Here is a 693-nt window from a genome sequence, read left to right on the forward strand (position 1 = left end):
CCCCCACTCCCACTTCCACCTCGGGCATCCTCTGGGCATCCCCTGCTCCTGCTGAAGCCAAGGTGGCTCTGCTCTTCCCGTGCCACCCCACCAAGAGCCCCAGCCCCCAGGACTTGAATGAGTTGGAAGCCCCTCAGCCTTTGAGCTAAGGCGGGAGCCTGGAGTTTCTGGAAGAATCCAGGAGGTATCCTGATGACAAAAGGTCGCAGGAAGCAGGGGGGCCTCTGTGCAAGGCTTTCTTTATTGGGGAAGCAGCACAAATCCGCGTCTATTTAAAAGTACTCAATGGCCGGGTGACTTTTGGGTGGGGTATTCTGGGTATATCTGCGGTCCTCAGGGGTCTTGGAGGACTCAGGGGGGTTGGGGTAGGGGGAGGTCTTGGATGAGTGGAACTTTGACTTGGGCAACACAGAGATCTTGTGCTCTTCACATGTCTTGGTGCCATCCTCAGATTTCGGAGGAGCGGAGCCGATGAGGAGCAGGTAGACCACTCCGCCCAAGTAGGCGCCCAGGATGGGCGCCACCACTGGCACCCACCACCAGTGTCCCCCGTCTCTGCAGACCAGAGACAGCACTCATATCCACCTCTGGCTAAGGCCCAGCAAGCACCCCTTGCCAGCCTCAGCCTGATTCCGGGATGGGGACTAGTCTGGGACAGGGTGAGTAAGCAGGGCCCCAATCAATGCCAGGCTG

At 58.9% G+C, this 693-nt stretch overlaps 1 protein-coding gene across 1 annotated transcript in view; it reads right to left on the minus strand.

Annotated features, from left to right (window-relative positions):
- Window positions 1-222: 222 nt before the first annotated feature.
- The window catches only part of AQP7 (aquaporin 7), a 20,827-nt gene continuing 20,356 nt past the window's right edge, over window positions 223-693 (minus strand). Inside the window, 1 exon segment of the mRNA XM_013007167.2 lies at window positions 223-606. Coding sequence (XP_012862621.2) covers window positions 273-606 — 334 coding nt within the window. The 3' untranslated portion in view covers window positions 223-272.

This window comes from Echinops telfairi, unplaced genomic scaffold, assembly GCF_000313985.2.
Source record: "Echinops telfairi isolate 266 unplaced genomic scaffold, ASM31398v2 ScPeMD7_25;HRSCAF=90, whole genome shotgun sequence".
In the NCBI taxonomy this organism is placed as follows: domain Eukaryota; kingdom Metazoa; phylum Chordata; class Mammalia; order Afrosoricida; family Tenrecidae; genus Echinops; species Echinops telfairi.